General features: G+C 43.8%; 1 protein-coding gene across 3 annotated transcripts in view; it reads right to left on the reverse strand.

The window, feature by feature from the left end:
- AMN1 (antagonist of mitotic exit network 1 homolog) overlaps positions 1 to 19,709 on the reverse strand; it is a 279,533-nt gene extending 259,824 nt beyond the window's left edge. For 2 of the 3 annotated variants that reach the window (XM_073621864.1, XM_073621863.1), the window contains exon 1: positions 19,528 to 19,709. In XM_073621864.1, the coding sequence (XP_073477965.1) occupies positions 19,528 to 19,694 (167 nt within the window). In that variant the 5' untranslated portion in view covers positions 19,695 to 19,709. Of the gene's footprint in view, positions 1 to 19,251; positions 19,386 to 19,527 lie in introns of those variants that run through there. The other variant, XM_073621865.1, reaches the window with a different exon arrangement.
- Between the last annotated feature and the right edge of the window lie 7,468 nt (positions 19,710 to 27,177).

Genomic DNA, 27,177 nt, shown 5'->3' on the forward strand with positions numbered 1-27,177 from the left:
CCTGTCCAGGCCTTTTTATGTTGCTGAGTCGACAAGTGCATTATTCTTTCTTCAGAATGTATCAAACTGTTGATTTTGCCACTCCTAATGTTGCTGCTATCTCTGATGGATTTGCAAGTTTCACTTGCATGGACAGCTCCTTTGAACACATGATGTAAGTTCACAGCAATAGATTCCAAATACAAATACCACACTTAAAATCAACTCCAGACCTTTTACCTGCTTAATTGAAGAAGAAATAACAAAAGAGTATCCCACACCCGGCCATGAAACAGCTTTGATTCAATTGTCCAATTACTTGGCATGGCTATTCTTAAAGCGGAGTTCCACCCAAAAATGGAACTTCCGCTTTTCGGATTCCTCCTCCCCCTCCGGTGTCACATTTGGCACCGTTCAGGGGGGAGGGGGAGCAGATACCTGTCTAATACATGTATTTTGCTCCCACTTCCAGGAATAGATACCCGAGCCACCCGCGGGTATCTACGCCACTTCCGGCACGTTCTCCGTCCCCCCCCGCTGTCTTCTGGGAGACACACAGGTCCCAGAAGACAGCAGGGACCAGTGGGAATGCGCATGCGCAGTAGGGAACCAGGAAGTAAAGCCGCAAGGCTTCATTTCCTGATTCCCTTACCGAAGATGATGGCGGCAGCACCTGAGAGCCGAGGGAAAGTTCGGCTTCAGGTGCCGACATCGTGGGCACCCTGGACAGGTAAGTGTCCTTATTTCAAAAGTCAGCAGCTGCAGTATTTGTAGCTGCTGACTTTCAAAAAAATAAAAATTTTGGCCGAACGCCGCTTTAAGAGCTGTAATTCCTACTCTTCCTCAGATTTGGATGTACAAACCCTCAAATTAAACCTGAGAGTGTGTGCGTTCAGCCCGTATCCATAATATAACTATAGCTTGAATATGTTTTGATAAATACTTGAAAAATTTAAAATTGTGCCTGTGTCCAAATATATATGGACCTTAAGACTCCTTTCACACTGGGGTGCTTTGCAGGCGCTACAGCGCTAAAAATAGCGCCTGCAAAGCGCCCTGAAAGAGCCACTGCTGTGTCTCCAATGTGAAAGCCCCGAGGGCTTTCACACTGGAGCGGTGCGCTGGCAGGACGGTAAAAAAAGTCCTGCTAGCAGCATCTTTGGAGCGGTGAAGGAGCGGTGTATACACCGCTCCTACACCGCTCCTGCCCATTGAAATCAATGGGGTAGCGCAGCTATACCGCCGGCATAGCGCTGCTGCCGCATCGCTTTGCGGTGGTTTTAACTTGTTCTCGGCCACTAGCAGGAGGCCAAATACCACGGTTAAAACAACGGTAAACCGGCGCTGTTTTACCGCCGGCGCCCGCACCGCCCCAGTGTGAAAGGGCTCTAACTGCACATACATTAGGGCCAATTTAGACAGGATCCAATTAACCCACACAGGCACAGGGAGCACATGCTAACTCCAGGCAGGTAGTGTCGTGGTTGGGATTTGAATCAGCGACCCTTGTGCTGCTAAGCAGAAGGAAAACAATTGTTATATCTGTTTGATAACTACATCAATAACAGAAATCCAGTGCTGTTTTGTGAACTCTATAGTGACATTAGGCTTTCCCAGTCCTCCACTGTGGACTACAGAACACCTCCTCCCCCCATATCACCACCTTTTTTGGAGAGAAGGAGATGGAACATACTCTTCCAACACATTTTCTCTTTTAGGGTGACAGCGCTGCTCCTCCATAGATACAGGAAAGTGAGTGAGTGTTTTCACCCTAGAACACAAAGGGGTTGATTTATTAAAACTGGGGAGTGCACAATCTGATGCAGCTCTGCATAGAAACCAATCAGCTTTTCAGGTTTTTTGTTAAAGCTTAGTTGAACAAACTGAAGTTAGAAGCCAATTGGCTACCATGCACAGCTGCACCAGATTTTGCACTGTCCAGTTTTAGTAAATCAACCCCAAAATGTGTTACTAGCAGGTGAAAGGAATTCAGGTACATGACGAACCACCCAATGGGTTAAAACAGCAGACCACCGATGCTCCCGGTACCGTGAGACACCTCAATGAACACATGAAACAAGATGTGAGTTCAAAAGATGTCTGCCTTTATTAGGTGCGTATACAGCTTATATATAGTTCAACTTACAAATCAAATGAGAGGGGAAAGGGGAGTGGTTAGTAAATTATGCATTTGTATAAAATATGTGGTTATACAAGTCTTGACCCTTAAGATACATTTATCATGAGTTCACAAGAGTCAACAGACCATCTGGTTATGAGTATAAGTCATACATCTTGTCCCATGGCCTACAGAACAGGGAAGGACAAACCAAACCACAATCTATATATTATATATATATATATATATATATATATATATATATATATACATACATATATACACACACACACACACACATATATATATAAACTAGAATGGCGAAGCATAACAAAATGGAGTCACAATGGTTTGGGCATATTATTACAGCAGGAACACCAGGAAAAAATAAAGAAAAAAAGGCTACGAAAAATAAAATGAATTCAGCCACCACATCTGAGGACTGGTTAGCTGCAATATATTAAATTTTTGTACTTGGCTTTAGTTGCACTCTAAAACAACACTTTTGAACAGACTGACCCCTTAGGGCTCATTTACAGCATGTCTGATGAGTTGCGTTAATACTGTTTGTGATTTCCTCAAGATAACGTTAATCAATGGACCCAAATTATGATAACAATATTGCAATTGCAAGAGAATAGACACATACACTAAGATGTGTATAAAGCCATTCTGCTTTATTGAAGAATGGGTGACCATTATATAGGCAGTGAGGGAGTCCTTAGTTACACAAGACAATTGAAGACAACAGAAGGAAAGACAGTTAGATGTCGTGATGTGGTTTCCATCACAATCAGACATACTCCAGCTTGAAATACCCGTTAACCTAGACTGTGTCAGTTGCATGCACATACAACAAGAAAAACAAGTTATACAAATAGTAATGTACTGTATAGAGGTTAAAGCAGAACTAAAACTGCATATATTCACCGCTGCGCCAACAATCCAATGTCCCTCGCTGGCGCTAGCATCTTCCAGGTGCCGGGTCTTTGGCAGTCTTATATGGATGATGCAGGATGAAGCGACTCTTGCTGCTTATGTATTTATCCCAGCACACAGGGACTAAGCTGAAAATGTACCCTGAGTTGTGCATGCACATCTCAGTGTACCTTGTAAAGATGACTGCAATTAGGGAGGAACATTTGTTACATTGCAGAAAAGTCATAGCTTTTCTCTTCTTCCTGTCTTCTTGCAGTTTGTTGATTTTACACTTTAGTTCCATTTTAAATATAAAATGGAGATTAACTAACAAAAAGGCTGCATTCAGTGTAAACATAAGCTCATATCCACTTCAATCTGCATGGATCAGCACAGGCTCATTCCAAGGGTACATACAAAACAATGTTCAGTGGTGCACTCTGCTTAAAAAAGGCAGTATGTATACATTTTCACGCAGCGCAACTCACTGCACCACGTCACCACAACATGCTGCAGTGCAAAAAGTGGATCGAACTCTCATTTTCTGACACTTTAATAAAAATAAAAAATAAAAAAGTAAAAAACAGTGTGATGGGTCTTAATTCATTGCACCGCCCTTAGAACGGAGTTCCAATTAAAAAAAATAAAATAAAAGTCAGCAGCTACAAATACTACATCTGCTGACTTTTAATAATCAGACACTTACCTGTCCCACGGTCCAGCAATGCGGGGGAGCGAAGCCCCAGTCGTCTCCCCCTCCTTTCTGCGGTGCCGGCATTGTCACTGTAGGCGCCCCACTGTGGCTTCACAGCTCGGCACACACTGCGCATGCGTGAGCCGTGCTGCAACTGGCCGGGCAATCATCTGGGACCTGTGACGTGTCCCAGATTATTTCCGAGAGGGAGGGGGGGGGGAAGTGATCTCCCTTTCCGGCGCCGCGGAGGCCCGGGAGGAAATAGGAGCGGAAATCCTCTAAAAAGAAGGTTTCCGCTCCCCCCAAAAAAATGACATGCCAAATGTGGCATGTCAGGGGGTCACCTTCCCTTAAAGCGGAAGTTGTATTTTTGGGTGGAACTCCGCTTTAAGCTGGCCATAGATGGTTCGAATCTTGGCTGGTCCAGCAGGGACTGGCTGATATTTAAACCATCTATAGGCAACCAGAGTGTACTCAAGTCAATCCATCGATTGGCTTGGGTACAACCAGCATGTCAGATTTTCAGCGTGCGATTATTTCTAGTGACTATAGCCACTAGGAATTAACACTGTTTTCCTGGCAAGGACGGCTCCCCGAGATCCCAACACCTCCACCCTGGCAGGAGAACATAATAGCAGCAGGGATTCCCCATCAACACCTGTGGTTGCAGGAAAGAAAATCGCACCATCTGCTCTCAATGGCTTTGGCAGTAATTTATGATTTCCTGTAGCTGGTTAGGTCCCCTTTTTATGAATGCTGCCACTATATATAACACATTACACTTGGCTCAGAAAGGCTTTAACATTTTCTCCCTTTCCTTTTACAATTATTACAATGTGTATGGCATCAGGCGCATTAGGCAAAGACTTGCAAGCAAAAAACAAAAAAAACAAACAGTTGTACGATTTCAGCATTATATAATACAAACAAACTAACGTCAGCTGGCAGGTCTCGAGAGTAAGGCGCTAGGGGAAAGACTCTGGTTGTTCCGGCTTCGGTATCGGAGATAATAGGGCTTGAGGTGGAACGGAAAAAAACGATAAAAGGGAGAGGAAAACTAGCGGAGGGAGAGGAGGGAGTATTGGGTGGCCTGTCAAGATGTTAACATCTCATATTATATGGTTTTGGCAAATCTAAAAGGAAAAAATCTAAAGAAAATTGTATAGTGTGTATCCAGCTTAAAGAATGGTCTAAGTTCAATTTGCGGTTGCACTCGCATTTTTCCCATACCCTACAGAACACCAAATAAAAAGAAGTAGTTCTCAATCTTAAACTCAAAATTTTTTTAAAAAATTACGTGGGGGGTCCCCCTAAATTCCATACCAGGCCCTTCAGGTCTGGTATGGATTTTAAGGGGAACACCGCGCCAAATTTTTTTTTAAAAATGGCGTGGGGTCCCCCCAAAAATCCATACCAGACCCTTATCCGAGTACGCAACTTGGCAGGCCACAGGAAAAGAGGGGGGGAATGAGAGAGCGGCCCCCCCTCCTGAACCGTACTAGGCCACATGCCCTCAACATTGGGAGGGTGCTTTGGGGTAGCCCCCCAAAACACCTTGTCCCCATGTTGATGGGGACAAGGGCCTCATCCCCACAACCCTTGCCCGGTGGTCTGTGGGCGGGGGGGCTTATCGGAATCTGGAAGCCCCCTTTAACAAGGGGACCCCCAGATCCCGGCCCTCCCCCCTGTGTGAAATGGTAAGGGGGTACAAAAGTACCCCTACCATTTTACAAAAAAAAACTGTCAAAAATGACAAGAGACAGTTTTTGACATTTCCTTTATTTAAATGCTTCTTCTTTCTTCTATCTTCTTTCTTCTATCTTCCTTCGGTTTCTTCCTCCATCTTCTTCTTCTGGTTCTTCCTCCAGTGTTCTCGTCTGGCATCTTCCTCCGCGGCGTCGGCGTCTTCTTCCCTTCTTCTCCTCGGGCCGCTCCGCATCCATGATGGCATGGAGGAAGGCTCCCGCTGAGTGACGCTTCTGAGAAGACGGACGAGAACACCGGAGGAAGAACCAAAAGAACCAAAAGAAGAAGATGGAGGAAGAAACTGAAGGAAGATAGAAGATAGAAGAAGCATTTAAATAAAGGAATTGACAGTTTTTTTGTGAAATGGTAGGGGTAGTTTTGTACCCCCTTACCATTTCACACAGGGGGAGGGCCGGGATCTGGGGTCCTCTTGTTAAAGGGGGTTTCCAGATTCCGATAAGCCCCCCGCCCACACACCCCCACAACCACCGGGCAAGGGTTGTGGGGATGAGGCCCTTGTCCCCATCAACATGGGGACAAGGTGTTTTGGGGGGCTACCCCAAAGCACCCTCCCAATGTTGAGGGCATGTGGCCTGGTACGGTTCAGGAGGGGGAGGGGCGCTCTCTCGTCCCCCCCGTCTTTTCCTGCGGCCTGCCAGGTTGCGTGCTCGGATAAGGGTCTGGTATGGATTTTTTTTTTTTTTTTTTTTTGGTGCGGGGTTCCCCTTAAAATCCATACCAGACTTGAAGGGTCTGGTATAGATTTTGAGGGGGACCCCACATCATTTTTTTTTTCAATTTTGACCGGGGTTCCCCTTAATATCCATACCAGACCTGAAGGGCCTGGTATGGAATTTAGGGGGACCCCCCCGTCATTTTTTTTTTTTTGGTTCGGGGTTCCCCTGTGGGGAATTCCCATGCCGTTTTTATCAATGAACTTTTATGTGTATTGTCGGACCGGCAATTCATTAATAGCCGCGAGTAGTTTTAAATGACTTTTTTTTTCTTTGAAATGTCATTTTGCTGTCAGACTGTTCTAAACACGGGAAACATGCGCCCCTTTACAGGCATACTATAGACACCCCCCAGGTACAAAATTTAAAGGGATATTACACTTTTATTGTTTCACTTTAAGCATTATTAAAATAACTGCTTCTGAAAAAACGTCCGTTTTTAAAACTTTTTTTTGCATTGATACATGTCCCCTGGGGCAGGACCCGGGTCCCCAAACACTTTTTATGACAATAACTTGCATATAAGCCTTTAAAATTAGCACTTTTGATTATTCATGTTCGTGTCCCATAGACTTTAACGGTGTTCGCGTGTTTGAACAAATTTTTTGCCTGTTCGCAAGTTCTGGTGCGAACCGAACGGGGGGTGTTCGGCTCATCCCTACATAGAACACAGAGTTCTGTGTTTTTGTAAACACAAACCTCTGTGTGTGTGATTGGCTGTAGCGATCAGCTGACTTCAGCCAAAGTCATTGGTTGAAATCAGCTGCTAAACCCGTGCTATTTCAAATCACAGCATGGGTCCACAGGGGGCAGTCGCCACCAACCCAGAAGCAAGCCGGCGATGTACCGGTACATTGCCCAGCCTCAAAAAAACATTTGCGGTATTCTTCCTGATACATAGGAGGAGAATAAATTATTACCAATTCACCTAAAGGAATAAAAGGTGGTGTACTGAGAACGTAATGCTAAGTTAGAACAAAGATTAACATGGAAATCCCAAAAGGGGTTAACCATTAAAAAATGTCCCATATTGGGACCACAGCGGTATCATTTTTTCACACAAATAGAGCTTTCTTTTGCTGGTATTTAATCACCACTGGGGTTTTCTATTTTTTACTAAACAAATGAAAAAAGACCGAATTTTTATTTAAAAAAAAGATTTTTCATAATTTGTTTTTGCAAACTGGTAATTTTTCTCCTTCACTGATGATGCTGTACTCATGGGCATTGATAGGTGGCATTGATGGGTACTGATGAGGTGGCACTGGTGGGCTCTGATAGGCAGCACTGGCACTAGGGTAAATATGGTTAACATAAAGGGGTTGTAACCCCTTGTGGTTTTTCACCTTAATGCATTCTATTCATTGAGGTGAAAAACCTCTTGCAATGCGGCAGCCCCACAATGCCCCGTTTTACTTACCTGAACCCTCTCTTACTCGTGCCGGGGACAAGAACACCAGCTCTAGCCGGTGTCCCGGGTCCTGATTGGCTAGATTGATAGCAGCGCAGCCATTGGCTCCCCCTGTTGTCAATCAAATCCAATGATGCAGGACGCTGGGCAGGGCCAAGTCCTGCTGTCTGTGTCAATAGACGAAGTAGCAGGACACGGAAGCGCGCCCAGACGGGTGTCCCGAGGGAGAACGCTTCTCCGACGAGGCACTTGAGAAAAGGAGGAGCCAGGAGTGCCGCTGAGGGACCCCAGAAGAGGAGGATCGGGGCCACTCTGTGCAAAAGCAACTGCACAGAGTAAGTATGACAGGTTTGTTTTTTTTGTTGTTTTTAAAACACCAACCTTTACAACTCCTTTAACTAGGATAGCGCTAGAAATCAAAAGAACCTCACCTTACAGGCAGAGGACAAGCTCCATTTCAATTTTAGTGCTATATCAGCAAATAATTATGGCCACTTGTAAATGCCATAGTCTCAGACTATGGCTGCACACAAAAGATTTTTTTGAATGCAAAAGAGTTAAAAAACCTTCTGCCTATAGAACCACTTTAAATATTAACGGCTACTGATAAGTGCATTGGTCTCAAGCTTTGGGATGTACATAGCGGATAGTGAATAGGATATAATCCACGTTTGGCAAATCTTTACATAGTCCTTACCCTATAGACATCCCTGTCATTGGGCCATAACCTCCTTAGCCAGCTGCAAGCAGTCCCAGCCTGTAAACCAGCAGAAAGGCAATACTCGCTCGCAGTAAAAATACTGTGAGTGGGCAGCAAGTAGTTAAAGAGTACCTCCACTTTTGTTGAGAAAAAATAATTCCCCTCTGGGTGATCAATGTACATTGCAAGGATTTGAACAAACTTTGTTGCAGATTCTTACCTTCTGGTATTCTGAAGAAATAGCGAAGAAATAGCATTTCCTGTCTTTCTCCATGTGCAGAGTAAAGCTGTATGGGAGTGACTGTATGGGAGTGACTTTATACTTATCACTCAGCTATTGCAATTGCAGGAAAGTGGCAGGGTCTGCATCCCTTTAGATGTGCTTTCCCTTTAAAATATTTCACCAAAAATGACATTTTTGTTGCAGGGGAAAAAACATACTTGTATCTGTGCAGGCTTCTCAGAAAATAAGTGAGCCTATCAAACAAGCAGGAAATTATATATCTAGGGGGGTTCTGTACACCGGAATATGTAAAAAAGGAGAGAGGCTGGTGCCATGAAAGTCAGTTAAAACAATGTTTTATTATTGCAGGTGAACAACAGTAAAAAAAGCCAACATGTTCCAGCCATCAGGCCTTAAAGGAGAAGTCCAGCCTGAGCTCGTTTGGTTGGACTTCTCCTATGGGTCACAGGAATACAATTCGTTTTGCACTCCTGTGACCCATTTTGAGCAGAGAGCAGTCTGAAGTCCACTCTCTGCTGACATCACTGGAATCAGTCCAGACTCTGGAAATCTGGATCCACCAGGTGCTTGGACTGATAGCCGTCTTAGCTTCTCAGCGAGCCACTGAGATGGCCGCTCCCCGCCCCTCCACAGCTCAGCACTCCAATGAGCGTGGAGGAGCAGAGCAGGAGAGCTGCTGACTGACAGGTAGCATTTCTCCGCTCGGGGAGCTGTGAGAACCGGGCCATGGGCGGTGTTCGGTGGCTCGGTTCTCAGTGCAGAGGCGGCGGGGGACAGCTGCAGCATCAGTCCTATGCTGCATCCACCTAGGTAAGCACGAATAAGGGGAAAAAAATTCCCATACTTCTCATTTGACCTCCGGAAGATTTACCCCCCCCTCCCATGACCAAGCCATTTTTTGTGATACGGCACTGTTACCTTAACTGGCAATTGCGCGGTCGAGCAACACAGGATCCATGTCTCCCCTCCTGACAGAATGGCAATCTGACTTGTTTTCTGCCTGTGTCCTGAACGATCAGCGGGTGCCAGCGGACATTGGTCCGCTGATCAGCTCCTGCTGTGTAGAATCACAGTGAAAGCGAGCCTCAGGCGGCGCGTGCTTGCACCCGATACCCAGAAATACAGGATCAGGTATATATATACGTGATCCTGCGCAGCACGGCCGCCCTGTAGCAGTAAAAGTGCTAAAGTGTGGTTTGCAAATGGTTACTTATGAGCCATGATTAAGGCCTGATGGCCAAAATGTGTTGTTCACCTGCATTTTGGCTATCATGCCTTAATCGCAGCCATGATTAAGGCCTGATGGTTGAAACACGTTAGCGTTTTTGACTGTTGTTCACCTGCAATAATAAAACAACGTTTTAGCCGACTTCCAAGGCACCACCTTCCCAGGCTAAATGCTGTGTTCTTGAGGCTTACCAGGCATTACATAGGAGGTAATAGCTTGGATGCACCTGTTCCAGTTCTCATCTGTGTACAGAACGCCTCCAAATATCCATATCGCATTGCATTTTACAGAAAATTACAGCACTGCAGGTTGAAAAGGAAAGGTCATTTTTGATAACATTCAATTACAATATGACTGGTGTCACAATTTTATACGCTATATTATTTTTTCATTTGCTATTTTTCGCCAATGAGTTACCTTTTAAGCTTTTATTAAGCACACGGTAGACATACATTTGGCGGGGGTGTCAACTCAGTAGGGATCTTTCACAGAACAAGCAGCAACAGTCTAGAAGTAGGTCCAAATCAAAGGATTTATTAGACACACACTGTACACACGTGTGGGGGGACGACGACAGTAAAATAACCACCTAACACACCGGGAACCATATGCCTTTTATGCACTCTAAGATCAAGATAATAAGCAAATCATGTCACTCTTGGTTCTTACAACTAGTTATACAACATAGTCATCGCATAGTTAATATTACATCAGTTCCATAGATGTCCATTTATGTCAGATGCATTTTCCAAGATAAGGATGGCAGGGTGCTGAGCGCTCTTTGCGGCTCCTGAATTTCAGAGATAAGGTGTCAAAGTCTGGTAATGTTTCTGACAATAGTCCTTCAGTCAAGAGACAATGACTCTGCGGTATTTCTCCTCACGTTAATCCAAGTTTCAGACATACTGTAACAGGGGCGGACTGACAACTCATGGGGCCCCCGGGCAATAGAAGATTATGGGGCCCCCGGGCAATAGGAGATTATGGGGCCCCCAGGCAATAGATTATGGGGCCACACAGTATACACACACAATATACACACACAGTATACACACACACACACACACACACTGAAAAGGTACTGGAGAGGCGGGGCAGCTATAATCTTGGGATTTTTTTTAAAACACAGATTTTTACATACTGTCCCTGATTTTATTGAGGTTGGCAACCCTGATGGGGCCCCTTAGTGGCATGGGGTCCCTTAGTGGCATGGGGCCCTCGGGCACTGCCCGAGTGCCGGAATGGTCAGTCCGCCCCTGTACTGTAAATATCTCTATTAGACTTATAATGAGAATACCTAAAAAATAGCCGACTAGTATCTTGTTATTAAAGGGTGGGTGACCAGGTGATTCAGTAACATTCATCCTAAATTTCCCTATGCACAGCCTACTAGCCAAAGGAAAGGACCCCTAAATCCAACTAAGATATAGGTTTTATAGTCTCTGCATATCATGATAAAAATCCAACCACAACATTATTAGTCATTACTACTGAATACTTCATATTCATCCAGTCCTAAAACATACTAAATTAATGTCTATGTACGTCAGATGTGTCCTTGAAGATGAGCCTCGCAGAGTGTTGGCCCTTTTAATAGCTTCTGATGTTTGGTGATATCCTTGGCATCTTGCCTCGATGTCTGGACAAAATTTCACAACCTCAAAAAATATGTTTACTAAGTTTTCAGACTTGTTCTTTATCTATGCTTCAAAGTACAACTAAGGGCAAAACTTTTTAGTTTTGGATAGAATGGAAAGGGATTAGAACACCTGTTAGCACCTGTCTGTGCCCGTTCGGGAGACTCATCCTCTCTATTTGTCCTGTTTACCATTATCTTCAAACATTAAAGTAAAAAGAAAATTCAAAATTTTGGACCGCGGTCCAAGCAGCACTATTACAGACCGTGGTCGCTGCTCACCTCCTGCTGTCCGGCCAAGCCAGTCAGTCTGTGTCCTCTGCCACTTTTTGTGAAGATATCCAGCTGCTCCTGCTCCCGCCCCCTGCCTTGCTGATAGGTTGACATCAGCGACGGGGCAGGAGCAGCTGAAGATCTGCACAGAGAGCAGGAGTCTTTTCATATTAGCAACCAGGGAATTACTCTTTTATTAACATGATAAGTTGGGTAGCTCCGGCCCTCCATCCAGACCTGCAGTTCCTACTGCCCCCTGCCCTGCTGATAGGATGACATAATCAGCAGGGAGGGAGACCCAGGAAAGGACACATGGACTGAAAATTGCCTCTACCCTGCCAAAGATAGGACTGTGAAGGGGAGGCAGAGATTTAGATTGGAGTGGGGCAGTGTGATGTTAGAGAGGAAGGGGGGACATGGCTGCAAGGGGCACTGTGATGAGGGGCTGTGATTGCTGGGGGCACTGTAATGTAAAGGGGCACTGTGATATAAAAGGGACTGGATTGTAATAATTACAGTGCCCCTTTACAGTGCAGTCCCCTTTATATCACAGGGCCCCTTTACAGTGCAGTTCCCTTTATATCACAGTGTCCCCTTTACAGTGCAGTCTCTGTTACATTAATGTAAATGGGACTACACTGTAAAGGGGCACTGAAAGGGACTGTGCTGTAAAGGGGCACTATAACGTGATGTAAATGGGGACTGTGGACACCGATATAAAGGGGGTGTAGCAGCAGAATGCTCAATGTGGTTTTGGAATACTAGTTTTAATGCCAGACAAAAGACTTCAGGAAAACAAAAAAATTGTATTCTCACCAGCAAGAGACACCCAACCCCGACTAATGCCAGGAAGTCAAGCATGTCTCTATAGGCGTTGGCAGGTTATTTATATTCAAAATTTAGTTACACGCCAGTGCATTTCCTTTTACAAAAAGTTTACTCTTAAAACATTCTCCCCTTTAAGTTGTTCTTATGCCGCGTACACACGATCGGAATTTCCGTCAAAAAAAACTTGGATGGTTTTTCTGACGGAATTCCGCTCAAGCTTGCCTTGCATACACATGGTCACACAAAAGTTCTCTGAACTTTCGACCGTCAAGAACGCGGTGACGTACAACACTACGACGAGCCGAGGAAATTAAGTTCAATGTTTCCGAGCATGCGTCAAATTGTTTCCAAGCATGCGTGATTTTTTTGCGTGTCCGAATTGCATACAGACGAACGCATTTTCCCAACCGAAAAATAGAGAACATGCTCTCAATCTTTTGTTGGCTGGAATTCCGCCAACAAAAGACCGATGGAGCATACACACGGTCGCATTTTCTGACAAAAAGCTCTCATCGGAGTTTTGCTGGCGGCATTTCCGATCGTGTGTATGCGGCATTACTCTTAAGAGTTTCATGTAGCTTTGTGGTTCATCATTTACAAATCTTATCTGCTTAACACATCTTAAAACTATAGGCAGCAACATTGACGGTTTCTTACTTCCCTGCACTAGCTATTCAGTTTGCAGAACATTTTGCCTACACTTCCTGGGTTCAAAGGGACTGTGTGGGTGTGCGTTAGAGACAGGTGTCTGGAAAATCTTGTTACATGTCACTAATTTCTCTGTGTGACCTCACAGATGAACATAACATGTCTGCTAAAATTTCCAACTTTCTGCCACAAATCCAGTCCCCGATGCCAAAAACATTGGGGACTGCTGCTTTAGAGGGTTTTCTTCTTATTTCCTATTTTGGCTATAAGGCAGGAAGTGAAGGGAAATCTCCCAAATGTGACATATATGGGGAAAAAAAACTGACAGGGGTTATAATTCTCCCCTCATTTTATCCAAAAATGAAAAAAAAAGTTTGCCTTTAGTTCTATTTTAAGGCCCCCTTCACACCTGCCAATGGGGCTGTTAGCAATTACACGTAGGAGACCCAGCAGGGGTTCCCAGTGATCAGCTGTGGGCTGCAGCCCTAATGAGAGCAATGAGAGTCTGACAGCTCATGTAATCGATCATAGAGCAATTACCCACAAATGATTGGTCCTGGATGCAGACTGCCTGTGTCCAGGGCCGATCATTTGCGGGTAATTTCTCTATGAGCTCAGTCGAACTGTCATAGCTGATCCAATGTGCAGCTGCTGAATAAACATAAGCCAAAATGGCAGCTTCCTTGGCTATAAAGATAAAGAATAGAAGGTTGCTTCCGCTTGAGGAAGCATGCCAACACATGCCGCTACGTACATCATGACACCACAACACAAATTCAATACAAATTGCATTGCACATTAAAAAATCTATTGATTTCAATTGAAAATGCATTCGAAGGAAAAGAATGCATAGGTGTTTATAGGCCCTAAACCTTTTCCAGGTAATATTCTCTTCTAGGGTTGTCACCTGTCCGGGATTTACCCGGACAGTTCGGGTTTGGAATCATGCGTCCAGGTTTTAGACTGCCTGAAACCTGGACACATAATTCAGACCGGACTACGGCTTCCTAGCAGGGGTGCTGGCTGCAATTGTCTGAGCTGAGAGTGTCTGTCACACTCTCTTTCACACTGCCCAAAGCCATCACTAACAACCCCTCCCCACACACACACACACAGAAGGGAGAGGAGAGAGGGCTCGATCTGCACCTCTTGCTCCTGCCCCTATTCCTCTGTGTCTGCCCACACTCCAATCCCCTAAACGCTGTGCCTCAGAAAAGGAACGTGGGGGCCAGAAATTTGAAGTCCAGCAGCCACAGATACATCTGGATGAGAGGTGCTGACTGCCAAGGGGTGAGTGAGCTCACAATCTATCCTTGTCTGGGATTTGAAGTCTTTCCCGTTCTCTCTCCTTCCTCTAAGTGAGTACACTAAGGTAAATCAGGGTTCTCAGAGCAACCCCTTACATCAGAGTTCCCCTTTAAACCGGAGGCCATGGTGTTCCCCTTAACATCAGAGTCCTCTCCGTACATCAGTGTTCCCCCTTAAATCAGGGTTCCCAGAGCATCCCTTATGTTAGAGTCTCCAGAGTTCTACCTTAAAGCAGAGTCTGTAGAGTCCCCCCTTACAGTGAAAGGGAACTCTGCGAGTTCAGATATAAAAAAGGTGGACTCTTGTTATTAACTTCATAGGATTAGAAATGTTATTTCATAGCAACAAAATACATGTATAGTTTATACTATAAAAAAATAAATAAATTGCTGTGTGCCGATAAAGTGTTCAGATTTGACTTGAAGAAAAGGTGGCAACTCTAGTCTCCTCCAATATACAGAAGGTGCCTACAGTGAAGGGGTCTACTTCCTCCATAGTAAACATACACAATGTGGCCATTCGTGTCAACACTGACATGAACGTCTTGGAATTACTGCATATCCAATTGCCATCTTGGTGTTATCAATGGTGTCCTTTGTGGCTTCCCACATTTGGGGGATTTACTGTAGGACCTGTTCACCCCTGAGCCTCTTGTTAACGTAAAAATTGCATGCTTACAAAATGAACAAAAAACGCATGTTGTGCTTGCAGTGCCATTCATGGTTAATAGCACCCCAAACATAGCAATCAATCAGACATGTTTTTCCATGTGGAAAGACGTGCAAAGCTCAAAAAGCTACATGAGCTACTTTGGCCTGTTTGTTGTGCATAGAGCATCCCATTGAAATGAATAGGTTTCCCTATGTGTGTAGCATAAACATAACACCTGCCATTGTGCATCACGGTATGAATGTAGACACAGGCTAGGTCCACACTGTTGCGGATTCGTGCGGTCACATTTGCATGGGCACAGCAGCCCATTCACTTGAATGCTGCTGTAGCTGCAGGAAACGTAGGGGGATTAAGGCACTTTTATCAAAAACACAGCTACACGGAACCATACAGTTCTGTTGCACTGAGCACTTTTGCGCACCCAAAAACGTTGCATTTTTTTGATGCGTAGAGTGCCATTAGGAATTGATGTTATTAACCACTTCCGGACCTCCCACCGTCGTTATACATCGGTACTTTGAAGAGCAGTATCATTGTTATGGCAGTAGCTAGCTGCCATAACCCCGGTATCCTCTTCTTCAGCGGGCGGTTCCGCTTCAAGATAAAAGTGTATATAAAGAAAGGGCCAAGGGGGTACCACATCCATAGGAAACTGCTAATAAGAAAAGGGGAACGTTGGAGAGGACTTTATAGGCACCAGAAAAGGAATACAAAATATTATTAGAAAAATAATTAATTTATTAAACATAGATATAAAAAAATTGAAAATACAACATTAAAAACAATTGGTATTGGCTTCCAATTGAATAAGCCAGGCTTACCAATACCATTTGTTTTTAATGTTGTATTGTCAATTTTTTTATATCATGTTTTAGAGCTGCACAATTAATCGTTAAAAAAATTGTGATCTCGATTCACCCCCTCTGACGATCTGTCCTGCTGAGTTTGCAGATTCTTTCATATAAACAAGTGGAGAGATTATCTGCTCACTAAACTGTCAAAAGAAAGCATCGGGGCAGTCTGCCAAGTTTAGAACTTGAAACATTGTAACTAACTTCCTTCTTAGCTCAAAGGGATAAACTTCTCTGTGTAAACAAATAATCCCAGCAATCTGCCAAATTTTAAACAAAGTGTAAATGCAGGAAGTTTAACCACTTAAAAAGTCTACATCTTTTTCTGACACTTCTTAAGTTAAAATCAATATTTTTTGCTAAAAAATTACTTGGAACCCCCAAACATTATATAAGCAGAGACCCTAGGGAATAAAATGGCAATTGCTGCAATATTTTATGTCACACTGTATTTGCCCAGCGGTATTTCAAATGCATTTTTTTGGGAAAAAATACACTTCAATAAATAAAAAAAAAACGAAACAGTAAAGTTAGCACAATTTTTTTTTGTTTTAATGTAAAAGATGATATTATGCTGTGAGAATCGCGAGAGAATCGTGATCTATCCTCTAAGCAAAAAAATTGTGATTCTCATTTTAGCCAGAATCGTGCAGCTCTACTATGTTTAATAAATTAATTAGTTTTCTAATAATATTTTGTATTTCTTTTCTGGTATCTATAAAGTCCGCTTCAACGTTCCCTTTTTCAAGATAAAAGTGGTCTCTGCTGCGGATTCGCAGCGATGTCACTTTTATCGTCGGCGGCAGAGGGGGCCCCCCCTTCTGCCGCACTCCAGTGCCCTCCGCCGCTTACCGGGGCCGTCGGTAGCGGTGAAGGCGATCGGGTCCTGTGTCCTGGTAGGTATGGAGACAAGTGAGGGGAAGATGGCCCCCACCTGTCTCTATATCATTTAGGGCTGAAACAACTAATCGATTAATCGACAACTAATCGATTATGAAATTAATCGATTACTATTTTCATAATCGATTAATCGGCCAGTAACATAATGGGGTTAAAAAAAGAACTAAAATGAGCTCTTTATAGTACAAATAGAGCAAATAATCTCTACTGTAAATAAATTAAATAAATAAATACATTTAGTTGGTCTACCTGACCGTGGTTTGGTTTCAACAGAACCCCTCATTTTCCACTTCTTGATTAGAGTTTGAACACTGCTGATTGGCATTCTCAATTCCTTGGATATCTTTCTATATCCCTTTCCTGTTTTTTTTACAGTTCAACTACCTTTTCCCGCAGATCCTTTGACAATTCGATTTTGACCCCACTAACAATTAGAAAATCGATCGAACGTTCTTAAAATGACATTTTTTGTCATTTGTCGGGGAAGACATTGTTTGTTTTTTTAAATAAAAAATAGATCTCTGAGTCTGATGATATTTACCAGATTCACCCTTTAATAGTATATACAGTATATCTCTCCTCTAATAGTATATACAGTATATCTCTTTTAATAGTATATACAGTATATCTCTCCTCTAATAGTATATACAGTATATCTCTCCTCTAATAGTATATACAGTATATCTCTCCTCTAATAGTATATACAGTATATCTCTCCTCTAATAGTATATACAGTATATCTCTCCTAATAGTATATACAGTATATCTCTCCTAATAGTATATACAGTATATCTCCTCTAATAGTATATACAGTATATCTCCTCTAATAGTATGTACAGAATATCTCTTCTGTCTGTTATTCTCAGAGTGGATTAGATATGTTGCTCCCTAACCATATAGTTGGTTACTTATATTCACCACTGCATAGAGATATTTAAGAATAAATTGCCTTTTTTTAAAACTTTACATATTAACTAAATTATACACCACACTTTTTTTTAAGGTTATTAACCGATTAATCGAAACAATAATCGGCCAACTAATCGATTATGACAATAATCGTTAGTTGCAGCCTAATATCATTGCAGGGTGAAAGCGATGTCAAAACGTCACGTCCACCCATAGCTCTTAAAAGGGCCATTTTTTTTTTTAAATGACAATTTTTTTTTTGTTTTTATTGCATTTTAGTGTAAATATGAGATCTGAGGTCTTTTTGAGGTCCTGTCATGCTTTTTTTTTCTATTACAAGGGATGTTTACATTCCTTGTAATAGGAATAAAAGTGACACCATTTTTTTTTAAAAAAAGAACAGTGTAAAAATAAAAAATGAAAAGTAAAATAAATAAGAAAAAAAAAAGTTTTAAAACGCGCCCTGTCCCGCCGAGCTCGCGTGTAGAAGCGCCACATATGAAAATGGTGTTCAAACCACACATGTGAGGTATCGCCGTGATCGGCATAGTGAGAGCAATAATTCTAGCCCTAGACCTCCTCTGTAACTCAAAACATGCAACCTGTAGATTTTTTTTTAAACGTCGCCTATGGAGATTTTTAAGGGTAAAAGTTTGTCACCATTCCACGAGCGGGCGCAATTTTGAAGTGTGACATGTTGGGTATCAATTTACTTGGCGTAACGTTATCTTTCACAGTATAAAAAAAAAAATTGGGCTAACTGTACTGTTGTCTTATTTTTTAATTTAAAAAAGTGTATTTTTTCCAAAAAAAGTGCGCCTGTAAGACTGCTGCGCAAATACGGTGACAGAAAGTATTGCAACAACCACCATTTTATTCTCTAGGGTGTTAGAAAAAAAAATGTATAATATTTGTGGGTTCTAAGTAATTTTCTAGCAAAAAAAAAACTCTTTAACTTGTAAACAACAAATCTCAGAAAGAGGCTTGGTCCTTTAGTGGTTAATAAGCGCAGGTCGTGTTCCCAGACTGGCTACAGTGTGAAGCTAGCCCAAGGCCCGATCACATCTGCGCAATACGCTTATCTACATTTTTTTCGTGTTTTATTTGCGCATTTGTCACACGACAGCATAGTGCAGCCTATTCATCGACTGGGCTGCCCTACACCCGCCAAAATAGCTTCTTCAATGGACAGTGAGCCTCATCTTAGCCATGTTTGAGGTGTCATTAGCAATTAATACATTTTAGCAGATTTTTTTTTTTTTTTTTGCTAGTGCGAATGGAGCCTAAGAAAGCTTTATTTATAACATCAATGACAATGGGCCAGCACTTGCCAGTCATAGCAGAGAAGAGGTCCCACACAAACACAACCCCTCCCCCAGCTTAGAGAAAGGATTATTTATAGACCCCTCCTTCTCCTGGGGCCCCAGCTCCCTCCACACACGGGGCCCCTTACCTGTCTAGAAGGGGGTCCACCCGGCTGCAGCTCATTGTTACAAATGTATTCAGCAGCAACAACAAACTTAGAGACCGTCTGCAAAGACTCCACACCCTTCACACACAACTGCCACACCTTACACCCGCCGTAACTCCTTCTGTGCCCACCTTTCACACTACCGACCGCTTGTCATTTTATCTTCCTTTTCCTTTCTATTGCAGACTCAAGTATGCTTACGGAGGGTAGAAATATTATTAGGCAAAGAAAAGCGATAGTTTGCAGACGGCCCCTTACTTTACAAGGCTTCTGGGATTTGTAGTCTTGTCAATGTATGAGACTGCATGTCTTCCCTGTGTGTGTGTGTGTGTGCTGTCTGTACAGGGGAGGGGGAGGGGTGTAAAAAAGAGCAGAGCAAATGCTGTGATCAGCAGTGCACTGAGAGTACATGGGAAAAAGTGCATGGATGTATTCAGTTCTTTTATTTCATTCTACTTATTATTTCCACTAATATGTGCAGAACATTCCAAGGGCTATGAACAGCAATCCACTGAGAGTACATGGGAACAGTGCATGGATGCATCCAGTTCTTTTATTTCATTCTACGTTTTATTCCCACTAACATGCTCAGGAAATTTCCAAAGGTTACAGTCACACTAGGTTCCTGTGTTTATTTAAAGTGAAATTTCACCCAAAAGGAAAAATTCCGCTCTTCTTCCTCCCCCTTCCTGTTCAGACACATTTGGAATACATTTTTTTGGGGGGAGGGGGGGATGGGTTTTGACAGGAACCCCGATCTCACTTCAGACCTGAAGTGGCGGATCCACCAGAAGTTCTCCTCTCCCCCCTCACTGTCCACAACCTTCTGGGAAACGTCATAGGTCCCAGAAGGCTGCAGGACCACTCACAAAAGCGTAGCGCGGCTCGCGCATGTTAAGCCGCAAGAAGTCACAGCCAGCTGCCCACAGTTAACATGACGGGGACCCGAAGACCGGTAAAGAAACCAGGCTGGGTGAGGACGGCGCTCGTTCCCTGCACAGGTGAGTGCCTGTTTATGAAAAGCCTGCAGCTACAGTTTTTGCAGAACTGACTGAAGCTCCTCTTTTTTCCCCTAATCATACTTACCTAGGTGGACCGATGCTGCATCTGTCCCCCACCTCCTCTGCACTGAGAACCGAGCGATTGAACGCCGCAGATGGCTCGATTCTCAAGCGGAGAGCTGCAAACTGTCAATCAGCATCTCTCCTGCTGTGCCCCCCCCCCACACTCACTGGAGCGCTGAGCTGTGGAGGGGTGGGTAGCGGCCGTCTCAGCGGCTCGCTGAGATGGGTGTCAGTCCAGGCACCTGGCAGATCCAGACTTTATTGTCGTGATGGAACGATGCCTGGACTGATGGCAGTGACGTCAGCAGAGAGCGGACTTTAGACCGGGGAGCTGAGAGAACCGAGCCATCGGCGGTGTTCAATCGCTCGGTCCTCAGTGCAGAGACGGCCGGGGACATCCCCCAGCTCTGTGATGTCGTCATGGAGGAGTGGAAGAGGACTCCAGTGGCAACCTGTGAAGCTCTGGTGAACTCCATGCCCAAGAGGGTTAAGGCAGTGCTGGAAAATAATAGTAGCCACACAAAATATTGACACTTTGGGTCCAATTTGGACATTTTCACGTAGGGGTGTACTCACTTTTGTTGCCAGCGGTTTAGACATTAATGGCTGTGTGTGGAGTTATTTTGAGGAGACAGCAAATTTACACTGTTATACAAGCTGTACACTCACTACTTTACATTGTAGCAAAGTGTCATTTCTTCAGTGTTGTAACATGAAAAGATAGAATAAAATATTTACAAAAATGTGAGGGGTGTACTCACTTTTGTAAGATACTGTATATGTGAATGAATGATGCGACTGCAAGTGGAACAATGCATAGCTGTGCTGATTTCAATCTAAAATGGCGAAGAACCCCTAATTCTGTAAAGGGGGGGGGGGGCAGCTGTGCATGCTAGACCCTACATTTGGGTGTAACTTGAAACATGCTTGGAAAGTTGAACTTAAAGTGGAGTTCCACCCAAAAGTGGAACTTCCACTCATCAGATTCCTCCCCCCCTCTGGTGACACAGTTGGCACCTTTCAGGGGGGAGGGGAGTACAGATACCTGTATATTACAGGTATCTGTACTCACTTCCGGCATAGATAGCCGCAGAATCTGCGGTTATTTACGCCACTTCCTGCTCCCTCCCCGCTGCCTGCTGGGAAACACACGGGTCCCAGAGGCAGCAGGGACCATCCGTATTGCGCTGCGCGACTCGCGCATGCGCAGTAGGGAACCGGGAAGTGAAGCCGCACGGCTTCACTTCCTGATTCCCTTACCGAAGATGGAGGCGGCAGCACCCGAGGACGGAGAGACGGTTCCGCCTCGGGTGCCGACATCGCGGGCGCCCTGGACAGGTAAGTGTCCATGTTTTAAAAGTCAGCAGCTGCAGTATTTGTAGCTGCTGACTTTTTAAAAAAAAATTTTCGGCGGCGCTCCGCTTTAAAGAGGATCTTCACCCTACAGAGAAAATACTGTAGCTGCTGAATATTAATAAAAGGACACTTACCTGTTAAGTGATCCAGCGCCGTCCTTAAACAGGCTGGTTCTTCATCCCTCTTTGGGAAACCAGCACTGGCATATTTACTAAGGGAAGCCAGCTGTGACTCCTTACAGCTTCACACCCGGCTTTGTGCATGTGCGAGCCGCGCTGCTCTTCCTGTATAGTTCCGCAGCCTTCTGGGACCTGTGACGTGAACCTGAATTCTTTCACCAGTCCAGCACTGTTCTACTCCTAGTCTCAAAGGACAAACTGAGGGCAGTGGGACTACTCGGCTCCTGCTTTTGTCAGGCAAAGTCCTGTGAGGAGGGAGCAGGGATGGCTTGCCGGTGCTTACTATATCTATGGACACACACAAACACAGCCCATTAAGGATGCCCCCTTAGCACTCAGCTTGCTGTGAAGGCACACAGGCACACAGAAGAAGGTGTTGATAGGGTTGAAAGAACTCATTTTCTTGGCCTATGTGGAAGAACGAACAAAGGAATGGTGTGTGGGAGAAGTTCTCCGGTGTATGAACCTTGCCTGTTAAACTATCAGACTAGTATATGCAGGCTCCAGAGAACACCGGTGAATGAAAGTAATAGATTTATTGAAATAGGACCCCAGCACATATGTATTATTACAGGTAGTAACTATACCATGTCAGCATTAAATAGATCAGCTCCCTTTTCAGGGTGTATTAAGAATATAAAGTTACTAAAGTGGGGTAATGATACATACCTCTTCGAGCCAGATGCAGAGAAAGTATTCTCCTCAATTTATAAAGTATCCAATCTTACTGATACTACACCCTTTGTTATTTCATTAGATCCACTAAGAGAGGTTCTGGAGCAATCAGAAATTTTGAGGCAGTATATTGAAACGCTTGAACACACGTTGCAGAATAATCTTATATCCGCTGTAATAGACAAAGGCAGACTCGTACATCTATCCTCCCAGATACAACATGACATAACTCCACAATGGTACGATATTTTTAATGGTATGTCTCCCACGGCAACTAGCATATTCAGTTGGTTAGCAACATCATCCTCTCCCTCCCCCTGTGTCCTCATGAACAAGTTCTAGTCAGCTTTTCCTAGAGTACTATCCCTGACCGCGGGTTGTCAGAGGGGAAAATCCCATCCCTCTAGGTGTTGCTCACATCTTAAATTCAAGAAGAGGAGTTTATGGGAGATGGGTGATGTCAATTTACCTTAATAGCCCCTTTCTATTCTTTTTATCTTTTTCTGTGTCACCAATATATGCATATATCGCAGAATACAGAAAAAGATAAAAAGAATAGAAAGGGGCTATTAAGGTAAATTGACATCACCCATCTCCCATAAACTCCTCTTCTTGAATTTAAGATGTGAGCAACACCTAGAGGGATGGGATTTTCCCCTCTGACAACCCGCGGTCAGGGATAGTACTCTAGGAAAAGCTGACTAGAACTTGTTCATGAGGACACAGGGGGAGGGAGAGGATGATGTCAAAGGGGGAAATTGATAGGGTTGAAATAATGACTTAGAGTTCTACTTAAATAAATTGTGCCTTTTCATTTATCAATCTGTCTCTAGATGGAATTTGGAACTGCTGAATAATCATTACGTGATTGCTGATAATAAACTTTTTGTACCTTAACCTCATTTGGTAATGCCGATAAGATTACTGCTTGTAAGAGCTGCCTATAAAAGGCCTTTGAAAGAAGTAAAGGGTATATCTGACTCCGTGTCATTATTCTTATAGAAGCAATAATTTGACAAAGCAATATAAACTTAAAGCAACTTATTTAAGAGTTGAACCTAACAGTGTGGACAGTGCTGGAGGGGGACCACCAAAGAGGAGATAAGTATAACATCTTTTTTATGTTCATAAAAAAAAAAAAAAAATATTAGCCTTTAACCACTTTATGCCCGCAAGACATCATATATACCGGAATGATTGATGCTTGCAGCTGCGGGCATCATCCCAGTATCAAAATTTTGTACGTCTTCTAGCAGCTTCAGGGAAACACTTTTTTTTTCACTCACCTTGATCTCTGCAGCAGCTTCTTTGCAGAGGAATTCCGTCCCACCAACACAGGAAGCACGAGGCTCTGCAGTGATGGACAATGCACCCTGTGTACCTATTGGCTAAGGAGTCAGCATGAGGCGGATGAGCCAATGAGCAACTGAAAGGCTGTTAAGTCCCTCCCTCATAACATCTCCCGAGTCCCAGCCCTGCCAGCTTACTGTGCTTAGTATGTGCTTAGCCTACGGTGCCTCTCCTGCCCTATTTATCCTCCGGCTCCTCTCTCCTGCATACTTCCTGGTTGCCGGGCCTCTCCAGATGCTCGGGTCCAGTACATGTGTATTGGCTGTAACTCGCTGATGGCGGCCCTGGCTACAATACCACCAAAAAAAGCTCTATTTGTTTGAAAAAAGCATTGCATGATCGCACAATTGGCAGTTAAAGTGGTTGTAAACCCACATGAAAAAAAAAAAAGACCTGCAAGACAAAGGCATAATGAGCTTGTATGCATAGCACACTGTCATCAGTCCAAGACAGAAGTACAGTTAAATCACACTTGTTTAATAATAAAAGTAAAAAGAACAAATGTAGTCAAAACATAGCCAAAGTTCAGTAACCGGAACGGATTGTCAGCCAAGCCAGAAGTCAGTAATCAATGTAGTGGAACAGCAAGCAGGATCTGGAGCCAGAAGGGATGTCAGCAAAGCAAGTCTCAGGATCACAGGAGATAGTTTCTGTGATGTTGAGCAAGGCGAAGGCAGAGAACCACTGAACTGGATGGCTTAAGTAGGCAGGACTGACGAGCAGGATATCATCAACAGCTGAGTAACTGTGGAGAGGTAGGATCTGGCAATTAGCCGTCAGCTGAGCGGCCAGCTCAGAGAAGGAAGGGCTGAGTCCAGCCCTGACAGTACCCCCTCCTCAACGACCCCTCCCCCCAGAGGACCACCAGCCTTGAGGGGAAAACGTCTATGGTAATCACGGAGGAGGACAGGGGCATGTATGTCCGAGGATGAGACCCAAGAGCGTTTCTCCGGACCGTACCCTTTCCAATGCACCAGGTACTGTATGCACCCACAGAACCTACGGGAGTCAACAATAGACTAGACGGTTGTAGACCAAAGGTTTTAATAAGGAAACATAAAATACATTTGAAATACGCATATTAGAAGGATGATCTAATGCCTAAGCCGCTCGGTTAATCCTGTAAAGAATACGGAAAGGCCCAATAAACCGAGGTGCGAACTTCAGTGAGGAAACACGAAGTCAGAGGTTGCCAGATGACAGCCAGACCCTGTCCCCAACCTGGTAGCAAGGCGCAGGCAGGCGTCTGCAGTCAGCATGGAGTCTGTACCTATCGTTAGCATGTCGCAGAGCCTCCTGGACATGTGCCCAAGTGGAAAGTAGACCAGAGAGATGCTCCTCTAATGCAGGAATACTCTGCAGAACAAACAAGTCAAAATGTGCCTTGCTGATGGACTCATACCCAAAAAGACTGAATGCTGTAATAAAATCAAAAGGTGCTTCAACAAAGTATTAGTTTAACCACTTCACTACCCGCCCATAGTCATATGACGTCCACAGATGGGATCTCCCATCCTGGGTGGACGTCATATGACGTCCTGGGATTCCCGGCCGTCTAGGGGGCGCGCGCCCGCCGCGTTGCTCGGGACCCGGTGCGTGTGCCCGGCGGCCGCGATGTCCGCCGGGCACCCGCGATTGCCCGTTAACCGGGCCGGCATGCGGATCTGTGTGTGTAAACACACAGATCCACAGCCTGTCAGCTCTGAGGAGAGCGATCTGTGTTCCCAGAACGGAGGAACACTGATCGGTCTCCTCCCCTTGTACGTCCCCTCCCCCTTCAGTTAGAATCATTCCCTAGGAAACATACTTAACCCCTCCCCGCCCCCTAGTGGTTAACCCCTTCACTGCCTGTCACATTTACACAGTAATCAATGCAATTTTATAGCATTGATCGCTGTATAAATGTGAATGGTCCCAAAAATGTGTCAAAAGTGTCCGATGTGTGCGCCATAATGTCACAGTCACGAAAAAAAATTACGATCGCCGCTAAAAAAATAAATAAATATATATTTTTTAAAAATGCCATAAATCTATCCCGTATTTTGTAGACGCTATAACTTTTGCGCAAACCAATCAATATACGCTTATTGCGATTTTTTTTACCAAAAATATGTAGTAGAATACGTATCGGCTGAAACTGAGGAAAAAATGTGTTTTTTTTTTTAAAAATTGGGATATTTATTATAGCAAAAAGTAAAAAATATTGTGTTTTTTTCAAAATTGTCGCTCTTCTTTTGTTTATAGCGCAAAAAATAAAAACCGCAGAGGCGATCAAATACCACCAAAAGAAAACTCTATTTGTGGTGAAAAAAGGATGTTAATTTTTTTTGGGTACAACGTCGCACGACCGCGCAATTGACGTTTAAAGTGCGACAGCGCTGAAAACTAAAAATTGGCCTGGGAAGGAAGGGGGTGAAATTGCCCTGTATTGAACCGGTTAAGGGTGTGCACACTTATGCAACCATATTATTTTCGTTTTTTATTTTTACTTCCCTCCAGGGAAAAGATTTCAGTTTGTTTTCAACTGAGTTGTACAGTTTATAGGTCACATTAAAGGTAGAAAAAGTTCTGAAATTATTTATCTTTGTCTCATTTTTTTACATCACATAAACCTGTCATTTTAACAGGGGTATGTGGACTTTTTATATCCACTGTATATATATATATATATATATATATATATATATATATATATATATATACACACATTATTTCCTTGCACTGAAGTTGGATAGCTAAATAACATTTGGTTGTTCATTTCTTTCCAGGTTAATTCTTCCTTCAGCCCGGGTTCACACTATAATGAACATAGACATCGCATGTGATTCGTACCTGCACTGCTGCACCGATCACATGCGATGTCTGTGCAAACTGTATGGCTGAACTCGCATTGGATTCGCACAAAAAAAGGTGCAGGGACTTTTTTTTCCCTGCACTTGAATCGGATCGTATGCCCATGTGATCCAATTCCTGTCCGAATCCACAGTTCACACTGCGATCTGTGAACCGATCTGGTGGGGTCATTAACATTGTATTGACACCCGCAGCGGTTTACAGAAGACTCTCTGCGGGAGAGATGCTGGAATCGCGCCGGTTCCCGCATCGCTACATTGTGAACCCAGGCTTAGTCTTCCGTTTTTCCCTCAACTCACTTCCTGTTCTAGGGTAACAATGCTTGGGGCCATGTACCTAATGTTAGGGGCAACTCTTAAATAAGTTGCTTATAGTTTATATTGCTTTGTCAAATTATTGCTTCTATAAGAATAATGACACGGAGTCAGATA

Source organism: Aquarana catesbeiana, linkage group LG03 (genome assembly GCF_042186555.1).
Source record: "Aquarana catesbeiana isolate 2022-GZ linkage group LG03, ASM4218655v1, whole genome shotgun sequence".
In the NCBI taxonomy this organism is placed as follows: domain Eukaryota; kingdom Metazoa; phylum Chordata; class Amphibia; order Anura; family Ranidae; genus Aquarana; species Aquarana catesbeiana.